Raw genomic sequence first — 23,481 nt, forward strand, 5'->3', positions numbered from 1 at the left:
ATTTAAAGGTGTAAAAGCTGTTGTAATTTAAAAAATATGACAACCAATTTGAATACTGCAAGCTCCCACAAACTGCTGTGTGATAATGACCAGAAGTCTGCTTTTTATAGTGTAGACTGAGGAATAAAGATTGGCCAGGACATCTGTAGGACTCCCCTGTTCAAAATACTGTCATAGGATCTTCTAGCACTGAGGGCAGAAGAGGCATCATTCAACATCTCATCCGAAAAACAACATCTTCAGCATGTCTAGAAACTACACATTTGAAATAATGTAGTCCATGATTCCCACAAACATCTAAATTGTACAGTTCAAGAATGTGCAAGCCTTTCTAACATTACAGTTATTTTGAAGGAACTCATGGCAAGTCTTGCAATCCCTTAAATTTCAGATGTAATAATTTAAAAAGGACCAAGAAAACTGACCTATTGTTATTCCACAATGGAGTATTACATGCTTCCATTTATAAAATAAATCTTATAGATTCTATTGTTAAGATACGTAATGAAACATTTGTTACAACTAAATGAAATGCACAATTAATCCACAATTAACGAATTGGATCTAAGCCCTGCAGTCCAGCCACATCTAGCCATGAATAGTTTTGGACAATTAAACAACTCACTGGAGGGTGAGGTTCCACAAACATCCTTATCCTCACTGATGGAAGATCCCAACTCAGCAATGCAAAAGATAAAGCTGAAGCATTTGTGACAGTAAGACTCCTATTTATGTCAGACATCTATGTCAGACTCCTATTTACTGACTACAGCTCAGTCTTCAATACCATTATTCAATGAAACTCATCACCAAACTCCGTGGCCTGGGTGACTGTATCCTGAACTTCCTAACCGACAGACCACAATCAGTAAGGATAGGCAACAACACCTCCTCCACGATCATCCTCAAAACCATATCCCACAAGGCTGTTTCCTCAGCCCCTTACTATACTCCTTTTACATCTATGACTGTGTGGCCAAATTCCCCTCTAACTCGATTTTCAAGTTTGCTGACAACACCACCAAAATGGGTCATATCTCAAACCATGACGAGACAGAGTACTGGAATGAGATAAGAACATAAGAACTAGGAGCAGGAGTAAGCCATGTGGCTCCAAGAGCCTGCTCCGCCATTCAATAAGATCATGGCTGATCTTCCTGTGGATTCAACTCCACTTACCTGCCCACTCAGCATAACCCTTAATTTCTTTACTGTTCAAAAATTTATCTATCCTTGTGTTAGCGCGAGTGGGCGAAACGACCACTATGGACTCAGGTTAAAGTTCAATAACGGCACAGCTTTATTTTCTTTTACGTCGACGGAGAAGCACAGTCAGGACATACAATCGGACTGTCCCGAAAGTGCTCTAAAGGCTCCCCCACAATGGGCTACAGTTATACCTGAACTTCGCATTTCAAATGCTAATCCTTTATTTACAGTATTTGACTTCAGCCATCCTATCTCGATGTTTTCGAGTGTTGGAGCAATTGTTTTAAGTGTGTGTTAATCATTTTTGTCTGATTGGTTATTAATGGTCTAGAATCTCTGGGGTTTGAACCATAGGTGTGTCATTGATCTCAAAAGAGGTTTGAGGGGCCAGGGACGTTTCCTTGACTATGCTAATTTTAGGTGTCTCCGTGGGTTGTTTGACTGTTTAGAAGTGCTGATTTTGATGGGGCGGGGATGTGTTTTTTAATTTAGTTCCTGTAGGTGCCATCCTGTCCAACTTCCCTTATGTGCTAGCCCTCATTTGCATGCGAAAAGCATGCTCTTGCCTACTGATCGGTGTCTGTTACTTTGTGATTTTTTTAGTGGAGGGCTCTGAGGGTAGCTTTAGTTTGCTTCCATTTTGTGTGCCCAATTTCATAAAATTTGTTGTCCGATAACACTTGCCTTAAAAGCATTCAATGAGGTAGCCTCAACTGCTTCACTAGTCAGCGAATTACACAGATTCACAACCCTTTGTGTGAAGAAGTTCCTCCTCAACTGAGCTCTAAATCTGCTTCCCCTTATTTTGATGCTATGCCCCCTAATTCTAGTTTCACCCGCCAGTGGAAACAACTTCCCTGCTTTTATTTTATCTCTTCCCTTCATAATCTTATATGTTTCTATCAGAATCTTCCCTCATTCTTCTGAATTTCAATGAATATAGCCCCAGTCTACTCAGTTCTCCTCATAAGCCAACCCTCTCAATTCCAGAATCAACCCTAGTGAATCCCCTCTACGCCCCCTCCAGTGCCAATATATCCTTTCTCAAGTAAGGAGACCAAAACTGTACATAGTACTCCAGGTGTGGCCTCACCAGCGCCTTATACATCTGCAACATAATCTCGCTGTTCTTAAACTCCATCCCTCTAGCAATGAAGGACAAAATTCAATTGCCTTCTTAATTATGTGCTGCACCTGCAAACCAACTCCTTGAGATTCCTGCACAAGGACACCCAGGTCCTTCTGCACAGCAGCATGGCAATTTTTTTTACCATTTTTGTAATAGTCCATTTTGCTGTTATTCCTACCAAAATGGATGATGTCACATTTACCAACATTGTACTCCATCTGCCGGACCTTGCCCACTCACTTAGATCATCTATATCTCTTTGCAGACTTTCAGTGTCCTCTGCACACTTTCCTCTTCCACCCATCTTAGCGTCATCTGTGAATCTTGACATACTACACTTTGTCCCCAACTCCAAATCATCTATTAAATCGTAAACAGTTGTGGTCCCAACACTGATCCCTGAGGCACACCACTAGTCACTGATCGCCAACTAGAAAAACATCCATTTACCCCTATTCTTTGCTTTGTGTTAGTTAACCAATCCTCTATCCATGCTAATATATTACCCATAACACTGTACACCTTTATCCTATGTAGCAGTCTTTGATGCAGCACCTTGTCAAATGCCTTCTGGAAATCCAGATACACCACATCCACAGGTTCGCCATTGTCCACTGCACATGTAAAATGTCAAAGAATTCCACCAAATTAGTCAAACATGACCTGCCCTTCATGAACACATGCTGCGTCTTACCAATGGAACAATTTATATCCAGATATCTCGCTATTTCTTCCTTGATGATAGGTTCAAGCATTTTCCCTACTACAGAAGTTAAGCTAAGCGGCCTATAGTTACCTGTCTTTTGTCTACTTTTTTTTTAAACAGTAGCGTCACATTTGCTGTTTTCCAATTTGCAGAAACCACCCCAGAGTCCAGCGAATTTTGGTAAATTACCACTGGTGCATTTGTTATTTTTCCTGCCATCTCTTCTAGTACCCTGGGATGCAGTCCATCAGAACCAGGAGACTTCTACCTTCAGCTCCATTAACTTGCCCAACGCTACCTCTTTCGATAGTTTCTAGGTTCTCACCTGCCATAGCCTTCCTGTCATCAATCTTTGGCATGTTTTTTGTGTCTTCCACTGTGAAGACCGACACAAAATACCTGTTCAATGCCTCAGCCATTTTCTCATTTCCAGTTATTACATTCCCCTTCTCATCCTCTAAAGGACCAATGTTTACTTTTGCCACTCTTTTTCATTTTATATATTTGTAGAAACTTTTATAACAGATAGAGAATCTGGTGGACTGGTGCGGCGACAATAATCTCTCCCTCAATGTTAACAAAACAAAGGAGATTGTCATCGACTTCAGGAAGCATAGTGGAGAACCTGCCCCTGTCTATATCAACAGGGATGAAGTAGAAATGGTCAAGAGCTTCAAGTTTTTAGGATCAACCTGTCCTAGTCACACCCCCCTGCCATGCTGACACTATAGTTTAAAAAGCCCACCAATGCCTCTACTTTCTCAGACGATTAAGGAAATTTGGCATATCAGCTACAACTCTTACAGGTGCACCATAGAAAGCATTCTTTTTGGTCGTATCACAGCTTGGTATTGCTCCTGCTCTGTCCAAGACTGCAAGAAACTACAAAAGGTTGTGAACGTAGCCCAATCCATCATGCAAACCAGCCTCCCATTCATGACCATTCTACACTTCCCACTGTCATGGCAAAGCAACCAGCATAGTTAAGGAGTCTATGCACCCCGGACACTCTCTCTTCCACCTTCTTCCGTGGGGAAAAAATTATAAAAGTCTGAGGTCATGTACCAAATGACTCAAGAACAGCTTCTTCTCTGCTGCCAGAGAATGGACCTACCTTGCATTAAGCTGATCTTTCTCTACATCCTAGCTATGACTCTAACACTACATTCTGCACTGTCTCATTTCCTTCTCTATGAACGGTATGCTTTGTCTGTATAGCACGCAAGAAACAATACTCTTCACTGTGTACTAATACATGTGACAATAATTAATCAAATCAAATAAAATCAAATTAATCTTTAGCCATAAGTGCTGAGTGGATGATCCATTCAGCCTCCTCCAGAGTTTCCCAGCATCACAAATGTCAGTCATTAGCTAGTATGATTCACTGCACATGATATCAAGAAATGGTTGAAAGCATTGGATATTGCAAAGGCTATGGGCCCTGACAATATTTGGCAATTGTACTGAAGACTTGTGCTCAGAATTTGCTGCACCCCTTGGCAAGCTGTTCCTGTACAGCTACAACACTGGCATCTTCCCGGCAGTGTGGAAAATTAACCAGGGATATCCTGTACACAAGGAACAGGACAAATCCAACCTAGCCAATTGTTAGTCTACTTTTGGTCGCAGTAAAGTTATGGAAGGGGTCAACAACAGTGCTGTCACGCGACACTTATTTGGCAATAACCTGCTCATGGACGCTCAGTTTGGGTTCCATCAGGATCACTCAGCTCCTGATCTCATTACAGCCTTGGTTCAAAGATAAGCAAAGGAGCTGAACACCAGAGATGAGATTGACTGCCCTAGACATCAAGACAGCATTTGAATGAGTATGACATCAAGGAGTTAAAGCAAAACTGGAGTCAATAGGAATCAGGAGAAAATCTCTCTACTGGTTGGAATCATACCTGGTACAAAGGAAGATGGTTGTGGTGATTGGAGGTCAATCATCTCAGCTCCAGGACATCAATGAAAGAGTTCCTCAAGATAGCGATCTAAGTCCAACCATCTTCAACGACTTCATCAATGACCTTCCTACTATCATAAAATCATAAGTGCGATGTTCGCTGATAGCTGCACAACATCCAGAACCATTCATGACTCCTCAGATGAAGCAGTCCATGTCTCAAAACAGTAAGATCTGGACAAGATCTTTCAAGTGGCAAGTAATATTTGTGTCACACAAATGCCAGGAAATGTCCATTTCCAACAAGAGACGATCTAACTATTACCCCCTTGACATTCAATGCCATTACCATCGCTGAATCCCCAACTACCAACATTTTGGGGATTATCATTGATCAGTAACTGAACTGGGCTAGCTGTATAAATATTATGGCTACCATAGCAGACCAATGGCTAGGAATCCTGCAATGGATAACTCACTCCTGTCTCCCAAAGCCTGTACATTAGAAGGCACAAATCAGGAGTTTAATGAACCATTCTCCACTTGCTTGGATGATTGCAGTCACAGTAATACTCAAGTAGCTTGACATCATCTAGGACAAAAGTAGTCTGCTTGATTGCCATCTCTCCCACAAACATTCAATCCTTCCATCACTGATGAACAATTGCAGCCCTGTGTACCATTTACAAAATGCCCTGTAAGAACTCATTACAGTTCCTTAAATGTTACCTTCCAAACCTATGACTACTGCCATCTAGAAGGACAGGGGTAGCACACACATGGGAACACTACCACCTGAAAATTCCCTTTCAAGTCACTCACTATCCTGGCTTGGCACTGTATCACCATTCCTTCACTGTCACTGGGTCAGAATCCTGAAACTATCCCCCCCAACAGCACTCTGGGTGTATCTACTCATTAGGGACTGCAGCAGTTCAGGAGGCAGCTCATTACCACCTTCTCAAGGGCAACAAGGGACTGCAATAAATGCTGGTTTAGCCTGTGACATCCACATCCCATATATGAATACAAATAAATTAAAAAATAACAGATTCTAGATTTGTGTTTTGCAATTCCTATTAATATGATTTGGTTTCTTATTTTTACTTTACAATATTATTCTTTTCAGCTGAAATGTGAACAGCTGCTTTCTTAACATGAGCATCAGAATAGATTTTCTGTCAATCCTGCTTAACAGATTGTATGATACAAAAATTAGTTTCTCATTAAAGAATCTACATTAACATTCTGTTTCAGTCATGAAAACAAAATAGGCAGGAAATGTAGTTTCCTTCGGTCACAGAAAAAATTCTATGTTCTTATTTACTTGTCAGCATTTAGAGGTGAGATCCCCCATTCAATCAGTTGCACGTTGTAAACTGTTCTACCATTGGAGGTCTCTTTTCAAAATGATGAGAGATTACATCTTTTTCCTAAACAATTGCTGCTATTGAAAATAAGTTATCTCAACAAATATAACATGAATGCTTAATAAATTAAGACAACAGACACCGCAAAAAGAGTCAGTCATCAGATAATCTGCAACAGCAATGTTCAGCCAAATAAATGAAATCATTTAATATATAAGGTTTCAGTTGACTGTGATCCAATATAAGCTTGAGCTTTCAACTGTACTAAACTGTGCCAAGATTTATCTCAAGCTGCAAATGTTAATAGTGTGGTAAATAAAATACAAAATGTTGGAAATACATAGGGCTGGCAACATCTGTTAATATTTTGATAACCTTTCTTCAGGACCATTTCTCCCCATAGATGCTGCCTGACCTGCTGAATATTTCCAACATTTTATGTGTTTATTTCAAATTTCCAACATCCATAGTGTTCGATTTTGTAATGATGTTGTGTTCTGATTTGGGATTTATCCACCAATGAAGCAGCAGCACTCAAAATCACCTTCCCAAATCTCGAATCTTAAAATTTGAATCTTAGCCACTCATCTGAATAATTTTGATAGCACTATCAAAGATAGCTCCCCTCACTTTACTGATGATTGAGAGTAGACTCAATCCTCAATGGGACAATACTTGATTGGATTGGACTTGTCCTGCTTTTTTGTGGACAGGGCATGCCTGGCCAATTTTCCACATTGCTATGTTGATGCCTAGGTTGTAACTATACTGAAACAATTTAGCTAGGGGCATGTCTTGTTCTGGAGCACTGGACAGCAGTACTACAGCTGAGATCTTATCAGGACCTATACCTTTGTTGTATTCAATATATTCAGCTGCTTTTTGAAATCAAGTGGACTGAATGGAATTATCTGAAAACTAATTTGTGATGCTGAAAACCTCCAAGGAGGCCAAGCTGTAACATCTACTGGGTACTTCAGGCTGAAGATGGTTGCAAAAGTTTCACTCCTGTCTTTTGCACCAATGTGCTGGTTTCCCTCATCATTGAGGAGGGAGATATTTGTGGAATGACATCTTTCAATTAGATGTTTCATAGGTTATTTTATTAATATAAAATAGGAGGGCTGGAGAACTTTGTCTGTTTGGCAGTTATGGGATCCCTTATTCCATTTACCATATGCTCCTTCCATTGTTTAGCACATACATAGTCCTGCGTTGTAGCTTCATCTGGTTGGTACCTCAGTATTAGTATTGCTACTGCACCTGGCATGCTGTCCCACAAGCGTCAGGTTTGATTCCCTGGCTTGGTGGCAAAAGGGAGAGAGAAAGAGAGAGAGAGAGAGAGACACAGACACGCTGGGCAATTAGTTAAATATTGTAGCTGAATACAATTCTGTTGCTGCTGAGATACCACAGCACCCCATGGATATCCAGATTCGAACTGCTAGATCTGCTCTTAATCTATCCCATGTAGCATGCTAATACTGCCACATAACATGATGGAGGGTATCTTCAGTGAAGGTGGGACTTGGTCTGTGTGATGCCTATTTATATCAATACTTATATGAGCAGCTGTATCAGTAATAGGTAGATTGTTGAAGGAGAGGTCAGGTGGGTTTTTCCATCTTGTTGGCTGTCTCACCTCGCAGCCCCAGTCTGGTACATCTGTTTGTTAGGAATTATCGAACTTAGTCAGCAGTGATTTTTTTTTATTCATTGAAGGGATATGGACTATGCTGGCTAGGTCAGCATTCATTATCCATCCCTAATTGCCTCTGAGAAGATAGTAGAGTGCTGTCTTCTTGAATCACTGATTCCATACAGTGGAGGTACACCCACTGTGTAGTTAGGAAAGGAGTTCCAGGATTTTGACACAGTGACAGTGAAGGAATGATGATGTTGTTCCAAGTCAAGAGGGTAAATGGCTTGGAAGGTAACTTCCAGGTGGTGGTATTCCCATGTGCTTGCTACATTATGCTTCTCAATGGTAGTAGTCATCGGTTTGGAAGGTGCTTTCTCAGGAGGATTGGTGAGTTCCTGCAGTGCGTCGCGTAGATGCGGCACATTGCCGTTGCAACTGTGCATTAGTGGTGAAGACAGTGAATGTTTGTGGATAGAGTGCCAAACAAGTGGGCTGCTTTGTTCTACATGGTGCCAAACTTCTTGAGTTGTTGGATCTGCACTCATCCAGTCAAGGGAAAATAATCCATCGCACTCTGACCTGTGCTTTGTAGATTGTGGAAAGGATTTGCTGAGTCAGGAGATGAGTTACTCACCTGCTTTTGTAGCCACACTATTTAAATGGCTAGTCCAGTCCAGTTTCTCATCAATGGTAACCCCCATGATGGGGACTCAGTGTAGGGGATGCCTTTGAATTTCAGGTCAATGCTTAGATTCTCTCTTGTTGGAGATGGTTACTGCCTGACACTTGTCGGCCAAAGCCTGGATATTGTACAGATCTTTCTGAATTTGGATATGGACTGCTTCTGTATCTGAGGAGTAGTGAATGGTGTTGCACATTGTGTAATTATCAGTGAACATCTTCACTTCTGATCTTATGATGGAAGTAAGGTAATTAATGAAGCAGCTGAAGTTGGCTGAGCTTGGGATACTACCCAGAGGAACTCCTGCAATTATATCCTGGAGCTGAGATGACTGATCTCCAACAACCACAGCCATCTTACTTTGTGCTAGGTATGACTCCAACCAGTGGAGAGTTTTCCCCCGATTCCTATTGACTCCAGTTTTTCCAGGGTTCCCTTGGTGTCACACTTAATCAAATGTTCTACTCTTGTTAACTTCCAAATTGTGTTCTACATTGAATATTACATAAGAATACAAGAACCTATCTTATAGGAGTTGGAGTAGACCACATGGCCCATCTAGCCTGATACCCCATTCAATACAAACGTGGTTGATCATGGGTTTCAATTCCATTTTCCTGTGCACACCCCATACCTCTTAATTCTCTGAGAGACCAAAAGTCTGTCCCAGCCAGAAATAAATTCAGTGATGGAGCACCCACAACCATCTTGAATAGAGAATTCCAAAAATTTGCAACACTTTGAATGAAGCAGGCTTGGTAAGTTCTATCTCCTTCAGCTCCCTCAGAATCTGGTAGATTTAAATGAGATTGCCTTTCATTCTTCTAAACCCCAGAGAACATTAGCCTAGTTTCATCAGTCTCTCATCACAGGACAGCCCCCTCATCCCAGAGATCAATTTGGCAAACCTTCACTGTATTACCTCCACTGATTCATCAGCTGAGGGAGGGAACAAGGTTATATTCAGCAGATGGTTTTCTTGACCATGTTTACCTCAGTAACACAAGATTCATGGGGTCTGGAGACAATGTTGAGGACTCCCAGGACTACTCATTTCCAATTGTATACCATATGCTGCCATCTTTGGCAGTTCCAGCCTGTCATTGGGACAGGGCATAGCCACAAATGGTGATGTATGAGTCTGGGGTGTTGACTATATAATATGATTTGGTGGATATAACCATGTCAGGATGTTGCTTAACTAGTCTGGGACAGACCTCTCAATTCTGCGTGAATTGAACTGCGGGATACGTGAATTGGGGTATGAAGGGGGCATGGAAGGGGGTAAGAAAGTGATCCCATTTGTGATCTTTGTTGGTGGGGGGGGTGGGGAAATATCCTTTCAATGAGGGAAGGGGGTGTCCCCGGAATCTATGGGGGAGGGTGAGGGAGACTTTAATTTAACTTTGAGATTGGGTTGCCCTTTGAAAAGGAAACCCAAAATCTGTGAAGTTGGCTTTGCTGGCATGTTTAGGCCCTGCCCCTCTCAGAACCAGCGCAAAACTCACCATTCTCCCAAAACATGACCAACTGTGGGAAAATTGCAGTCTGATTCATGCTGACTGGTTTTGTCATCTAAAATGGCACGGGAAAATTCCACCCCAGTAGCGTTTCTCACTAGATTCCCATTTCGCCTGAGGGTTGGAGAATCTTTGGAGCAGAGAGAATCTTAAACGGACTTAGCATATTTAAATAAATGCTTATTTAAGTATGTTTACCTAGTCCCCGCCCTTACTGATCCAGGCACAGTGGCTGGGAGGATCGCAATGGAGTTTCACGCTGGCGCTGAATGCGCTCGACCCCTCACACACAATTCTCCGACCTGACCTGATCCACTCCAATGCAATCTGTGCCAGGTACAATGTGGCCAGAAAATCATGACCATTGTTTCTATTCAAATCATCATCCTGAATACTTTGATTGAACCTGCCTCTTCCGCACTTGCAGGCAATGCATTCCAGAACCAACCAGTCATTATGTGAAAGATTTTTCTCACATTGTATTTGCTTCTTTTGTAAATCTGTGTCCTCTCGTTCTTCACTCTTTTACAAACAGGAATAGTTTCCCTCCTATCTAAGCATAATCTTGGAAGCAAAAGTTAAGAGATAGGAGTAGAGGTGGAGGAAGGCAATTTGTGGTGATGGATGAGAAAGGTTTCCACTCCAGGGTGTGAACAAATAGTCAAGGCTCTGACATTAATGTTGTGCAGTTCCGAGAGAGTGCTACATTGTTATTTTTACATGAGACATTAAATTAAAACTCCTTTATCAGATGTAAATAGTTGCCTGACACAATTCCCATGTCTTGACAAATATTTCTCCTTCAGTTAATATGTTCTTGCTTTTAGGACCCTACTGTGTGCAAATTGACAGCTGGTTTTCCTTATATAACTATGATGACTGCACTTTATAAGTATCTTACTGGACACTTGAATCCTTTGACACACCCTGTGGCTGAAGCAAGACTGTTATATCAGGAAGTCGAGAGAACTGAGACCCATCTGGGATTTGATGGGACATGGGTATTGATGGTTAAAATGAAACACTTATGAAAAAAAATTACAGAAGTGTTAATTTTTTGCAAGCTGAGTCAACAGGTCCCAGTCACAAAAGGGGCTTTTTTTTGGAGTATCTCCTAATCAAGGTCAGGAAACGTGTGTGGAGCACCCAGGCAAGCATAGAGAGATAAGAAGTTGATCAGGAATACTATGGCAACATTCGTGACCAAGGGCAGGATTTTACATCTTCGATCGTCCTGAAACCATGAAATCCCACTCAAGGTCTAGTGACCTTTCTGTGATCCATCCCCTGCCCACTCTGAATCCTGTGGCAGACTGGATAGTAAAATTCCAGCCCATGTGTAATAATGAAATCTAGGGATGGTTTAGGTTAGGGAAAGCTAAGGTTGGGAAAGGCAAACAGATAATTAGTGGAAGAAGGCCATATTGAAAATGTGAAAGCTTAGTTATTGCTGATGCAAAGGTAAAAGATTATAGGATGGGAGGAATTTTGGTGAGGAAAGGGGAAATTAATTAGAAATCAGGAGATAGGGGCTGTGTTGGGGCGGAGGAGAGGCATTGAGGCAGGCTGGGGGCGGGAGGAGATCGAGGCTAGCCCAGGCATGTTTGGGGAGGCCAGCAAACAGGCCATGGGAGAATTGCACAGCGATCAAGAGGCCGGCAGTGTGGGCCTACTAAGTATGCGCTGATCTCAGCACTGATAGATCATGCACAATGACTTGTTCAGCGCTATGCTTCCAGCCTCTCCAGGGGAATAGGCCCCACCCCCTTAATTTTTGGACTAATTTATGGTAGGATTGGAGGCTGAGGGGAGACCTGATAGAGGTCTACAAAATGAGAGACATAGACAGGGTAGATAAACAGGCTTTTTCCAAGGTTGGAAGTGTCAATTACAAGGGGACACAGTTTCTAGGTGAGAGGAGAAAAGTTTAAGGGAGCTGTGCAGTGAATGTTTTTCATGCAGAGTGGTGGCTGGAACACATTGCCAATGGATGTGATAGAAGCAGACACTTTAGCCATATTTAAGAGGCATCTGGATGGGCATATGAATAGGAAGAAAATAGAAGGATACTGACTGAGTAAGGGCAGAAGATTTTTTTTAGTGAGGGCATCATGATTGGCACAGGCTTGGAAGGCTGAAGGGTCTGTTCTTGTGCTATACTTTTCTTTGTTCTTTGTTCTAGTGCACTCTGGAGTGCAAAGAGTGTGGGAGATTCATTTTGAAACTCCCGCTGATAAAATCAGCGCGACTTCCTCCAGTTTTTATGCAAATTTACACTTAGTTTTTTTTGGAAGAATCGCACCTCCCCCTTTTGTCTTTCAATTTAGCATGTTCGGAAAAACCTTTTCGTTGCTCAGCAGACTACTTTTACACAGGTTTCTGGCTAGACCGAGTGAATGCCCAGAAGCAGAGAAATAGCAGGAGCTGGCATGGAAGATGGACATATCAACCTATTTCTATATCACCCAACCATATTCTAATCAAATAATTACAGAAATATCCTTAAGTGCCTGATGTAACAGGAAATTAATCAACTGTTTTCTGTTGCAGTTCACTTTCCAACATTTGTGCAAGTGTTTCAAGCAGTTTGAAGATTGAAGCAAGTGAAAATATGACTTTTGTTTTTACACTCATCACACATCAAAATAAAACAAGCATAATTTTAAACAGTTCTGCAGAATTGGCCCCGTGACAGTGTACTGACCAGTACAAACTCACCTAATGACGCTATCTTTATGCATTATGGATTCTTTGACCCTGGCTAGCTCCTTGCGCAGTTCTTTCTGCTCCATGTCAGTCACTTGCAGTAGATCATCACGTGACTGCAATTCAATCTGTAGTTCTGAAATTTCTGATTCCATTTTCTAGATACACAAACAAAAATATACTTGACTCTGATCACCATCTTGTGCCCCAAGATCCCTTTCAGAACTTCTCATTTACTTTACATGGCTGCGCTCCATTGAAAACATACCTTCAGAGGTAATGGTTTAAAATAAATACAGGAAAGTAGCTTTTTGTCTGTCACCAGAACGCAGTGGAAAATCAGTCAGCACTCTTCATTGAAATGAAAATCACAGAGAATGCTTGCATTATTTCAATAAAACTGAACTACTGTGGATGCTGGAAATCTGAAATAAACATTGAAAACCCTGAAAGATTCAGTACATCTGGCAGCATCTGTGGAGAGAAAAACAGTTAATGTTTCAAGTCCAATATGACTCTTTTTCAGAAAAAGTAACAGTTCTGAAGAAGTGTTTATTGAATTCAAAACATTAACTCTATTTTTCTCTCCATAAATGCTGCCAGATCTACTGAGTTTTTCCAGAATTTTTTGTTTTTATGGCAATATACCTTGCCATAAACAGGAAGTTGGAAAATCTACCCTACATTTGATGTGCCTTTAATGGCATCAAGATTTCGTTCAGAAGTATTTTCAATTGATCCTTCCAAAGACTCAGTGCTCCCACTGTCAAATATAAACAGTGGCTGTCAATGACATTAAGGTTCGTCTGCTATTTTAAATTTTGTTGGAGACAGGTTATCTTCCAGCCTGCGTAGATGGACCTCTGACCTATCAAGGGCATTGCTGGCTTATACAGTCATTCATTAGACATTTGCAGCTAATTGCACATGAGCACATCTTAAATTAAATTTTACATATATATATTTATAGTTTGTTCAACTTCCATTCAACTTTGGGACAAATGGAACTGTCACGTTAAACAGTTATTTATTGTTGCTTAATCCACCCTGCAGTATAACTGGGGCAAATTCAACAGCAATTTACTGAACATATTTAAGGAAACAGATTTCTGGACTCCTGCAACAATATCCTGGATCTGGGACTGAAGTGATTGGTCTTTAACAAACACAGACACTTCCTATAAGCCAAGCATAGTTCCAGACATTGGAACGTCTGTTAAAATCATCTTCCATCACGCTGCTGATGACTGAGAGTAGACTGACGATGGTAATTGACCAAACTGGATATGACCTAGAGGGGTCCCGTAGGGTTCAGTGCATTAGCTCCAGCTATTCACAGGATATATCAATCACTTGAATGTGGGAATTGAATGTCATATTTTTGAGTTTGTTGATGTGGGAACATGAGTGGTGAATAGGATGTTTGGAGTCTTCAAAGTGATTTAGACAAGTTGAGTGAGTGGTAAATACATAGCAGATGCAATATAACATGGATAAATATGAAATTATCCACTTCGGAAGAAGAAAAAGAATGGCAGTGTATTATTTACAGGATGACAGATTCGGAAACGTTGATCTGCAAAGGGAACTGAGTGCCCTTGTATACTAGACACTGAAAGTAAGATTGCAGGTAAGGCAAGCAGTTAGGAAGGCAAATGTTATGTTGACTTTCATTGCATGAGGACTTGAGTACCGGAGCAAGGATGTCTTACTGCAGCTGGAAATGGCCTTGATTGAGACCACATCTGGAGTACTGTGTGCAGTTTTGGTCTTCTTAATTAAGAAAGCGTATACTTGCCATAGTGGGAGTGTAGCGAAAGTTCATCAGACCAATTCATGTCATGGCAGGATTCTGGTAAGAGGAGAGATTCGGTTGACTGTGTTTTTGTTCACTGGAATTTAGAAGAATGAGAGGGGATCTAATTGAAACGTATAAAATTCTGACAGGGCCGGACAGACTGGATGCAGGGATGTCGTTTTCTCTGGTTGGTGGGGCAATCTACAATAAGAGGTCACAGGATAATGGGTAGCCCATTTGAGATAGAGATGAGGAGAAACTTCTTCACTCAAAAGGATGGTGAACATGTGGAATTCTCTACCACAGAAGATTGTGGAAGCCAATTCACTGAACATATTTAAGGAAACAGATAGATTTCTGAACTTTAAAGATGTACGGAGAGAGCACTGGAGTGTGGCATTCAGATAGAGGATCAGCCCTGAACTTATTGAATAATGTGGCAGGCATAAAGGGCTGAATGGCTCTTATTTTCTATGTTTCTATGTTTATTTTCTTTTGCTTTGATTGTTATTAAGGAGATAAATTTAGTATATCGTTTCAACCAGTATTTGCCATATGTCCAAATACCTGACATCTCCTTTGGTAACACTTCATTTCTTCTGACAGATTTTGCTGATTTTTCTGATACATTTCCTCATTTGTGGTTTTTTGCTCAATTGTAACCTTCAGCTGTTCAATGATAGCCTCATCACTCTTTATGGTGTCTTGAGCACACTCCACACAATTCTTTAGATACTTGATTTCCGCTTCACATAGCTCTATCTGCTTCCTGCTATTCCAATAGGTGTCAGAATTTTCTGGCTGTTAATTTGAAAGCAAAAGTCATCAATTAAAATTCTCAGTTGGAAGGATAAAAATACACTTGCTTTAAAAGAAATGCATAATGATAAAGAATGAATTCTAATTTTAACAATAATGAACAATATATGCAATTTACAAGATCACATTCACACACTGGCATGCACTATGTACAAGAACAAAAATGAATTGCTGCCAATGCAAACATACACATCAATTGACACAATATCCTAAAGAGCATTCACTCAGTCAGAGAAGTAACACTCAGTGAAATAAAATATTCAACCATACTTGTTCTGTTACATAAACTTAGTACATCACAAGTAGCAATTTAACAAATACCCTCAGGCACAAAAGAAAGCAGTAGCTGAATAAAGACAAAATTATTCATAACTCTGTAATTACTGCTGCAACATTTAGTGAGATTTTGCTGGCAATATGAGCTCTCAATATAGCTCATAAATTAAGCACGCTTGTTACTATGCTTGAGTCACAATGTACTGCTCCATAAAGTGTGACGGCCTTTGATCCACAAGCAGTAATAGTAAGGAAAATTTGTAATCCCATTAAGTTGTTTGGGAAATCCATAATTTTTTTTTAATTTGTTTGAATAGGTTATTTTGGAGTTTGTATCAATTGTAAAGGGACCAATTATAATCTTGGTTAATAAGAAATAGTTGTCCATGCGACCAAGATTTGGAAGCAGTCAGGAAGTAAGTGAAAATATGGAGGCCATATGGCAGGCAAAAAGCAAACAACTGCAGAGAGGATTTGGTCAGCAAGGCAGAAGGGGAGCTGGATTCCTGAGTGGTCAGAAAGTACATTTAGGACTGCTGCCCATGTTTATTTCATTTCTGCACAGTGATTAGCACTGCCGCCTCAGGGACCAATTCTGGCCTTGGGTTACTGTCTATGTAGAGTTTGCACATTCTTCCCATATCTGCGTGTGTTTCCTCTGGGTGTTCCGGTTTTTCCTCCCACAGACCTAAGATGTGGAAGTTAGGTGGATGGCCATGCTAAATTGCCCCTTAGTGTCCCTAGACATGTAGATTAGATGGATTAGCAATGCTTAATATCTGAGGCTATGGGAATAGAGTGGGGCAAAGGGCCTGGGTGAGGTAGTCTGTCAGAGATAGTCAGTGCAGACTTGATGGACTGAATGACTTCCTTTTGTACTGTAGGGATTCTATGATTCTGAGTGACTGAATACCCAAAAGCCATCATACCCTGTGGAGATAAAGATGGTTTGGGTAGATCCATGCGAGTACAACAGACAGGAACTGAAAGTTGAGAACTTTTTTTTTAAAGCATGCCATTGTATGGAAGATTGCATGGGAAACACCCATGAATCTGCTGCCTGTGGAGAATCAACCAAGTCCATGAAGGAAAGGAGCCGGAATTCTGTCTGGAGAAGATCTGAGCTTGAAAGAACTGAGTAGCTGAAATTGGTTCCCTTTCGGCAGAGTAAACTGGTTGGTAACTCCAGGAAATATCTTTGTTGGTTTTGCTATTCCATTTGTAGTTCCTACCCAATGATTTGGCTATTAATTTATGAATATAATTCATCTTCAACTAAAAGTACAAGAAGCGAAATCTTCTTTGATTCAAAGTGATCAAGTGCAACTGGTTAGAATTGAAAAAAATATATAACTAAGAAAATTGATTTAGAAAGAGAAAAATTAGCAACAGAGAAAGAGGGATAGGGAAAGATGATAAAACTCAGAAAGATGCATGAGTTCCGATTGTGTGAACTTGAAATGACAAGGAAAATCAGTAGTCTTGTTCATATAAAAGAAAATGACTTCTCAACAGTAGCATAGTGCTGCATGACTCAACCTGGTAATACTTGAAAAGAAATTAAAATCAAAACTGCAGAAATTTTGTAGCTACTAAAATGTCCTATTCTAAAATAGTCTTATTTGATTCAGAAAAGGTTTCATGGCGTTTGCCCTGACTAATTATGAAAATTAATCTTGATTGGATACAAGCGTTTTGTGTAACAAAACAGAGGTAATGTTGTTAAAATACACTTTGCATTGCATGAGGATGCAAATGAATGGGAAATAGGGAAATAGTCATTCAACACCCATCGGACATACCACTTACTCAAGGAACCTCTTACCTTGCATAATAGATTTGGACAACTGGAAGGTGGCATTTGAGAAGGGAACTGGAGCAAGGAATCATGCTGTAGTAAAGCAATTCAGGATATGGCACCAATTGGGAATACACAATGCTATCTAAAAGGATAATCCCTATTTTTCCATTTCCTCCCACAAGAAGAGGGCCCATAATGCCCAGGGGAGGTGGAGGATCGGTGGTGGAGCATTTGGTTGGCATTTTTATGCCAGTTGTTAAGGGCATATTATGATTGAGCAGTATGTAAAGTAACCAGGGGTGCAAATCCATTGGCCATGGAGAGGCTGGAGTTCATGCTGCGTTAGTTGGAGGGTAGGGGAGGGGGTATGTTGTTGAGAGAATGATTAAGTGGGAATTTTGGAATGAAAATTTTAACAAAAATTTCAACAAACTTTTGGAGTTAAGCATGCAATTTAATACCCTTCCCCATGGCATGACTGGTATTGGGGGACATTTTAATTCACCTGCCTCCTTGTCAGGAATTTAGTGCCAGTTTGAGGGATTCAGCTTTGAGAAATGGAAGGGTTAAAAGCCACCCCCCCGCCTTTGTTGCTGACCCTTCTCCTTCATGACTACAATCTTGTGACCCCGCTCCCATCACTCAACTGTGCCTTGGTCTATGTTGATCCTAGGCTTAGGGTTGGTGTAGTATCAGCAACAGCCACTGCTTTCTCAATGGCATTGCCAAACAATGATGACCTGCCAGCATAGTGTGGGGAAGCCCCGCTGCTGCCCAATTAATGGCACCTAATGTGGCGGGCCTTCTTGAAAACAAGCAATGTAGAAATCTCAATGGCTATCAAATTGGCAGGTAAGACCTGCCATTGTTTCCATTAAATACCACAATAAGACTGTGAGGAGCTCAATGGATGGGAGGTTATCAGTTTGTGCAATGGGTTGAAACATGAAGGATTACAATCGAGATGCTGTAACCTCTGCTGTAACTTGATATATGTTACAATTTATTGACAATCTTTCTGTTTTCTCCAAAGATTCATCATCAGTAACAGCAGTCATCATCCTTTAAGGACATGGACTGACCAGGGTGACCAACACTTAGGAAATAAAATAAGAGACAATATAGCCTTGTATGGGCGGGGGGGGGGGGGCGGTTGGATAGTAAGGGGAGTGTCAGGGAGTGGGTGGCGGAGGGGAAGAGGGACCGTGGGTCTCTGTAAGAGTTGGAAGTAGCCATGAGAGCAGCAGTGCTGATGACTATAAGAGTGGGTGTTGGGGGAAAGAGTGACTGTACTTCAAGAACCAGTGGATGGGTGGTGATCCTAAAAGAGTTGTAAGAGGAAGGAAGTCGAGTTAACATCTGAAAGTGAGACCTCAAATATCTGGAGTCAGGGATGTCATTGAAGCCATGATCACCTCTTCCTATATCTCTTCATTCTCTTTTTGCCCAAACACTTATTTAGTCTATTCTTAAAGGTTAACACGGTTCTTGTTTCAGGAGCAGAAAGAACTAACTCAAGTAGTACATTCTTCAGCTTCACAACTCCTTGTGCAAGGAAGCTTTAACTTGTTCTTTGTCCTTATTCTCTTAAGATTAATGTTATCTCAATGTTCTCTTATTCTACATCCCAGACCCACCATAAGTTAAGACCTCAGGGCGAAATGGAAATGGTCTAAAAAGTGATGGAAAATGCCATTCGAAGATGTTATCAGACAGGAGTTACACAACAATTAGCTGCTGATGACTCAGCTTTCAACTTCATTACACTCTTGGTTCAAACATGGGAAAAAGAGCTGATCGCAATAGGTCAGATGCCAAACATTGAAGCAGCTCTAATAAAACTGAAGTCAATGGACTTTAGGGAAAACAATCTAGTGGTTGGAGTCATATCAAGCACTAGGGAAAGTAGTTGTAGTTGTTGAAAGCTAATCAATCCAGGATACTGCTTCAGTGGTTCCTCAGTGTAGTGTCCTAGGCCAAACCATCTTCAGCTGCTTCATCAATGACTTCCCTTCCACCAGAAGGTCAGAAGTAGAGATGTTCACTGATGATTGCACCATGTTCTGTAGGATTTGCAACTCTCAAATACTGAAGCAGTCCATGTCTATATGCAGCAGACCTGGACAGTGTTCATACCATGCAAATGCCTGATAATGATCATCTTCAACATGAGAGAATCCAACCATCTTGCCTTGATAATCAATGGCATTACCATTGCTGAATCTCCACTCTTAAAAGCCTGGCCAGAAATTGAACTAGACCAACCAGAGACTGGGAATTCTGTGGTGAGTAACTCACCTCCTGACTCTCCAAAAGCTGTTCACCAATACAAGGCACAAGTCAGGAGAATAATGGAATCCTCTCTAGTTGCCTGTATGAATGTGGTTTCTATTGCAGTGCCGCCACTCAAGAAGCTCAATTCCACCCAGGACAAAGCAGCTTCCTTAATTTGCACCCCATCTTCCAATTTAAACATTAATTCCCTCTACTACCAAGCACCAGTGGCAGCAGTGTGTACCATCTCCAAGATTCACTATAACAATTCACTTCGACAAAACCATTCAATTCTGTATGCTCCACAAACTTGAAGGACAAAGGCAGTGGATGCATAGGAACAAAACCACCTGCAAGTTTCTCTCCAAATCACACACAATTCTGCCATGGAAATAAACCACCATTCCTCCAATGTTACTGGGTCCAATTCCTGGAACCTTCCTAACAGCACTGCAGGTTATATCTGCACTAAATAGACTGGAACAGTTCAAGATGGCCGCTTTGTTACTGACTTTCCTCCAGGTGCTCTGGTTCCTCCTACAGACCTAAGATATGCAAGTTTGGGGATTGGTCATGCTAAATTGCCCCATAATGTCCAAAGATGTGTAGCTCATATGGATTGGCCATACTAAATTGCCCCTTGTGTCGGTTAAGTTGATTATCCATAGTAAATGTACAGGGTGATGGGGATAGGGAGCGGCTTGCATCTGGGTAAGATTCTATTTCGGAGAGTCTGTACATACTTGTTGGGCCAAATGGCCTCCTTCTGCACTGTAGGGATTCTACAGTCTTATGCTTTTAGGAGATGGTTCCAGATGTCAAGGATAGGATATCACAGGAGTCAGGATCTTTAAAGACAAGATTGCACTCTAATTCTGCTACAACCGATTCAGCTGCTTATCTCAAGGGCCCAGCCTACTTTAGAAAGCTCTAGATTGTCGAGGACCAGATGTATGATGGAAGATGTGCAGCATGGCCCCACCGAGGTCCCTAAACATGGACTTACATGGGAATTGCCCAGGAAATCTACGCTTTTGATGGGCATGCCCTTGGGAACGCTGAATGTTTTTTTCAAGGCCTCAGCCATTTCCCCATCCCCTACCACTAAGTCCCCCCTCTCATCCTCTAAGGGTCCAACGTTCACCCTAGCCAGCCTCTTCCTTTTTATATATTTATAAAAACTCTTGCTATCCTTTTTTATATAAAGCACTAGCCCAGCTTCATAGTTTATCCTACCCTCCTTTATCAACTTCTTTGTCATTCTTTGTTGACATTTAAACCTCTCCCAATCCTCTTCTCTCCCACTACTCTTAGCTACTCTAAACGCATCCGCTTTTAATTTAACACTTTCCTTTACCTCCTTCGTTATCCACACTGATTATCTCTCCTCCTACGATCCTTTTTAACCATCGGAATAATTTGTTTCCGTCTTCACGGAGGAGGACGTGAATAATTTGCCGGGTGTTAGCGATGGAAAGATGGTAGGAGTGGAGGGCCTGAATGACATTATTGTTACTAGAGAGGCAGTGCTCGACAGACTGGAGGGACTGATTGTGGACAAGTCCCCAGGACCGGATGGAATGCATCCAAGGGTTCTGAAACAAACGGCGGAGGTGATAGTGGATGCCTTGGTGATTATTTTCCAAACGTCGCTGGATTCCGGGGAAGTGCCAGAAGATTGGAAAACGGCTAATGTTACGCTGTTGTTTAAGAAGGGTGGCAGGCAAAAGGCAGGGAATTATAGGCCGGTTAGTTTAACGTCTGTTGTAGGTAAAATGTTAGAATCCGTGATCAAGGAGAAAATAGCGAGGCATCTTGAGGAGAATTGTTTGGTAGAGCAGACGCAGCACGGTTTCATTAAGGGGAAGTCGTGTCTGACGAATTTATTGGAGTTCTATGAGGATGTGTCTAGGGCGGTGGATAGAGGAGAGCCGGTGGATGTGGTGTTTCTTGATTTTCAGAAGGCGTTTGACAAGGTGCCTCACAAGAGGTTATTACAGAAGGTCAGGGGGCATGGAGTTGGGGGTAGGGTGTTAGCGTGGATAGAGGATTGGCTATCAAATAGGAGGCAGAGAGTGGGGGTCAATGGGTGCTATTCGGATTGGCGGTTGGTGACTAGTGGAGTGCCCCAGGGGTCGGTGCTGGGGCCTCAGCTATTTACCATTTATATAGATGGTCTGGAGGAGGGAACCGAGTGTATGGTGTCGAAATTTGCTGATGACACCAAGATTCGTGGAACGGCAAATTGTGCGGAGGGTGTGGAGAGTCTGCAGAAGGATCTAGATAGGCTGGGCGAATGGGCCAGGAACTGGCAAATGGAATTTAATGTTGGCAAGTGCGAGGTGGTCCACTTTGGTAGGAATAATGGTAGGAAGGACTATTACTTACGTGGCGAAAAACTGCAGCATGCGACGGTGCAGAGGGACCTCGGGGTCCTTGTGCATGAGTCGCAAAAACCCAGCCTGCAGGTGCAGCAGGTGGTCAGGAAGGTGAATGGGATGCTGGCCTTCATAGCGAGGGGGATTGAATATAAAAGTAGGGAGGTCTTGCTGCAGCTGTCTAGGGCACTGGTGAGGCCGCAGCTGGAGTACTGTGTGCAGTTTTGGTCGCCGCACTTACGCAAGGATATTTTGGCCTTGGAGGGAGTGCAGAGGAGGTTTACTAGGCTGATACCGGAGTTGAGGGGGTTGAACTATGAGGAGAGGCTGAATAAACTAGGCTTGTACTCGTTAGAGTTTAGAAGAATGAGGGGAGATCTCATTGAGACATATAAGATGATGAATGGGATGGATAGGATAGAGGTGGAGAAGCCCTTCCCGCTCAGAAAGGACAGTAGGACTTGAGGGCACAGCCTCAAGATAAAGGGGGGGCGGTTTAGAGCGGAGTTGAGGAGGAACTTCTTCACTCAAAGGGTGGTGAATCTCTGGAATTCTCTGCCCGTTGAAGTGGTGGAGGCTGCCTCGCTAAATATTTTTAAGACGCGGGTTGATAGGTTTTTGATAGGCAAGGGGATTAAGGGTTATGGGGAGAGGGCGGGAATGTGGAACAGAGCCACGACAGATCAGCCATGATCTTATTGAATGGCGGGGCAGGCTTGAGGGGCTAGATGGCCTACTCCTGCTCCTATTTCTTATGTTCTTATGTTGTTATGTTTTTGACTGAGGTAGAGTTGAAAACTTGGTACAGATCTACACAACACAGAGTCATAGAATCATAGAAGTTTATAGCACGGAAACTGGCCTTTTGGTCCAACTTGTCCATGCCATCCAGGTTTTACCACTAAGCTTTTCCCAATAGCCTACATTTGGCCCATATTCCTCCATACCCACCTTACCATTGTAAATGTCTAAATGCTTTCCAAAAGACAAAATCGTACCTGTCTTTACTACTATCTCTGGCAACTAATTCCAGACACTCACCGCAATTTGTGTGAAAAAAAATACCCCTTTGGACCCTTTTGTATCTTTTCCCTAGAACCATAGAACATTACAGCACAGAAACAGGCTTTTTGGCCTTTCTTGGCTGTGCCGAACCATTTTTCTTCCTAGTCCCACTGACCATATCCTTCCACACCTCTCTCATCCATGTACCTGTCCAAGTTTTTCTTAAATGTTAAAAGTGAGCCCGCTTTCACCACTTC

At 41.8% G+C, this 23,481-nt stretch overlaps 1 protein-coding gene across 1 annotated transcript in view; it reads right to left on the reverse strand.

The window, feature by feature from the left end:
* LOC145349369 (deuterosome assembly protein 1-like) overlaps positions 1 to 23,481 on the reverse strand; it is a 131,538-nt gene that overhangs the window by 62,004 nt on the left and 46,053 nt on the right. Inside the window, exons 7-8 of the mRNA XM_080197885.1 lie at positions 15,239 to 15,472; positions 12,886 to 13,031 (exon numbers count right to left, since the gene is read on the reverse strand). Coding sequence (XP_080054011.1) covers positions 12,886 to 13,031; positions 15,239 to 15,472 — 380 coding nt within the window. The remainder of the gene's footprint in view (positions 1 to 12,885; positions 13,032 to 15,238; positions 15,473 to 23,481) is intronic.

The sequence above is a fragment of the Carcharhinus amblyrhynchos genome, chromosome 10 (genome assembly GCF_965287045.1).
Source record: "Carcharhinus amblyrhynchos chromosome 10, sCarAmb.v2.hapA, whole genome shotgun sequence".
NCBI classification, from domain to species: Eukaryota; Metazoa; Chordata; class Chondrichthyes; order Carcharhiniformes; family Carcharhinidae; genus Carcharhinus; species Carcharhinus amblyrhynchos.